The sequence below is a fragment of the Cucumis melo genome, chromosome 1, assembly GCF_025177605.1.
Source record: "Cucumis melo cultivar AY chromosome 1, USDA_Cmelo_AY_1.0, whole genome shotgun sequence".
NCBI lineage: Eukaryota > Viridiplantae > Streptophyta > Magnoliopsida > Cucurbitales > Cucurbitaceae > Cucumis > Cucumis melo.
The window spans coordinates 33,245,634-33,248,643 of NC_066857.1; the positions used below are offsets into that span (position 1 = coordinate 33,245,634).

Below are 3,010 nucleotides of genomic sequence, written 5' to 3' on the forward strand. Positions count from 1 at the left end.
ATTTTAACTTTCATGCCATTCTCAGGTCATTTATTAACACTCTCCAACTTCACTTCTTTCTAATTATTCCATCGCTTTCTATTTAATTACTTCCTCGTTTGAAGCTTCATTCAATTTATACTTCGAACAGTCAACAACAAGTTGACTTCAATCTAAGATTTTGTTAATTGAAAATTAAGTTGATTGGGTTTTTCTTTTTCTTATTGAAGGGATGACGACTCCTAAATCCAACCGTGGAAAAGAAAAAATGGAAGACACTGGATTTAGTGGTGTGAATGGTTCTTGTGATTATCTTGTTCAATCTCCTGATCATCAACCTTTGCAATTAGTTCCATACCATGTTGGCTGCTCTTCACACTCTGTTGGCTGCTCTTCGTCCGGAATCAACCTCGATCGTCGTCGGGTTGGAAGAAAAAGTTCTTCAAAGCCTAAAGCTTCAAAGAAGAAAAATGGTTACCATCAACCTCAAGGAGAGAAGAAACAACGACTCATTTGGACTCCAGAACTTCATCAGTGTTTTGTTGACATTTTTAATCGTACACCTTCCACAAGTAAGCTCTGTTCATCTTCCTATACATATCCATTATTAGAAAGAAAAAAAAAAAAAAGCTAACTTTTGGTAATTGTATCGTAGAACTTTTTCCTAGGACAATCTTGGAGCAGATGTCAGGAAAATACCCCTTTGTCACTAGGGAAAATATTGCTAGTCACCTCCAGGTAGGACTTTTAAGTATTGTGATGTAAGTTGATTTTTTGCAATGTTTGATCTAAAATAAATTTTGGTGTTGATGGAAATGTAGAAGCACAAAAAGAATCTCAACAAGAAGGACGAGGAGGAGAATTCAGCAAAGGCCTCTTCCAAATCAGTGCCTCTCAAGATTCCCAAAGAATCTAATTCCCAATCAATTAACCCTAAAACTTCCAATTCCAACTCCACATTTCCTAATTCTCAGCTTATTCTCCAAAGCTATCCCAATTCCACAAACCCTATTTCTTCCCAAGTTCTTCTCCATAGCCATCCCAATTCCGCAATCCCTAGCTTTGATGATAAGACGTGGGTCCAGAATTCACAAGGTTGTGGGTTCTCGCGGGAGCAGTTTGAGCAATTTGCGCTTGAGCAGATTGCGCTTGAGCAGTTATACGGTTGCTTAAAAAGATCAATAAACCATCAGGTGGATTACCAGCAGCAGCAACATTCATTCAACAATAATGTTTGTGAAAGCCAAGAAAACCCTAATTGGGCACTACAAATAGGGCAATCATCAACTGCACCTATTAGTGATCTTGCTGTTAGTACCAACCTATGCCCTCCTCCAATTTCAGCCAATCAAATCTCTGGGAACGACGGTAATGGTATTGGGTTTCATCCGATCATGGATTTTAACTCTTTTGGAGGTTGGAATAATACTAATAATGATCCCTTTCTTGATACTGATCTCCCAAACTTTGCTTTTGGAAACTGTTATGACAATCCTGAGCCTTTGGATTTTCGCTATCCTCTCAACCTTAATACCATCAATGGTTTTCAGGTAATAAAATTGTTAATTTACATCTTTGGTCTTCCAAAAACTCTCTTTTTTGTAACTATATAGCATTGCTACTATATCGTTCATTAAATTGGGAGACTTTCTTCCTAGCCTCTCAACTTTTTGCTGAACTCCTTTTTGTGGCAATGAATTTCTATTCGAGTGTGTCGACGTGGGTGCTCGATTGTGTCATCCGGGGGTTGATGAGAGTGTTATAAATTTGTTAGTTTAGTTGGAGTTCTCATCTATCTCGTTTATTTGGATGTGAGACATGATGAGAGTTATAAATTTGTTAATTTAGTTGAGACGTTTGGATATGTTTTTTTCTTTCTTTTTTTGCAGACGGACTCTGAACAAATGTACTACCCATCCATTAATCCTATGGAGAATGATTTCACATTCCAACAATGTTTTGATGGCTACAATCATCCTAATGTAGTGCCACAAACTTTTGGTACCCACCATCTTCACGTTCTGTTTAATTATTTATGTTCTCTCTAGTTCAAGTTTGATTAAAATTTACAAATCATGTATCATTCATGAATTTCCTTTAATTCCTATCACTTTAAATTGGAAGGTCTTTCTCTAACTATAATCGTTTTTTGGTATGGAGCATGACATGGGAGCTAAACCTCCTTGAGATGGTTGAGATATCCATGTGGATCTACATACCCCCATCCTTTATATATCTTGTTTGAAAAATAATATCTTTTTTTTTTCAATTTGGTAGCTCCTCCTTGTACCTAATCATGTGTAATTCATATGCTTAGGATTGGGGTATAATGAGGTGCATGCTAAGAATAATGTTGAGTTGAGAAATTTGGATGCACTTGCTGGTTTGAATGGAAATTCATTTCCTGTCGTTCTTCAAAACAACATTTACAATTAGTTCTGGTTTGAATGGAAATGCATTAGATTGTAATTGTTTCTCTAATTAATACGTATTTTGAATCCAGATAATGATCTCCAGATATTCAACGGGCTGAACAACGATCAAATTTCACAAGGAAATGAATGTTTTCCCGGCCCTAAAGGGTCAGTTACATAATCATTGAGGAGGAAGGGACATAAGCTCGAAGGCGCCGGTAGTGTAGTCTTTAGCTTTTAGGGACTATTCAAAGTTTGTGTATATAATTATTGTCTTTAGTCACTTCTCCATCTTCTTCCTTATTTTGAAGACATGTTATTTCTTTAATTAGTTAATTAATTATGGTTCTATGATCTATCAATCTCATAGTTTATATATTGTCGTATTCTTAAACTACAAAAACCATTGAAACAAAAGAATATAGATTTTCTTTGGGGGAAGGGTAAAGATGAATTTCCAATAATTTATGATTTTCTTATTTTAAATAGACGGAAATTTGGCCTAAGCTTAAGTTACAACCAACCTTTCAATGTCGAATTGGGAGGGCACCGACGGTGGCATATAGGGTCAATTCATGTAGGGTATCCCATTGGTGTGTGTGGAGGGTCTCATGATT

At 36.3% G+C, this 3,010-nt stretch overlaps 1 protein-coding gene across 1 annotated transcript; it reads left to right on the top strand.

Moving 5' to 3' along the window:
• Positions 1-211: 211 nt before the first annotated feature.
• On the top strand, positions 212-2,574 carry LOC107991159 (uncharacterized). Its single transcript, XM_017045559.2, has 6 exons — positions 212-551; positions 635-717; positions 801-1,529; positions 1,869-1,980; positions 2,297-2,362; positions 2,483-2,574. The coding sequence occupies exons 1-6, from the start codon at positions 212-214 to the stop codon at positions 2,572-2,574; spliced, it is 1,422 nt and encodes a 473-aa protein (XP_016901048.2).
• The last annotated feature ends 436 nt before the right edge of the window (positions 2,575-3,010 follow it).

Excerpts from the sequence above, each read along its gene's own strand:
- LOC107991159 (XM_017045559.2), top strand. The coding sequence starts at position 212 with ATGACGACTCCTAAATCCAACCGTGGAAAAGAAAAAATGGAAGACACT. Across the intron at positions 718-800 it reads ATATTGCTAGTCACCTCCAG|AAGCACAAAAAGAATCTCAA; the intron begins GTAGGACTTTTA and ends ATGGAAATGTAG. Across the intron at positions 2,363-2,482 it reads AAATTTGGATGCACTTGCTG|ATAATGATCTCCAGATATTC; the intron begins GTTTGAATGGAA and ends TTTTGAATCCAG.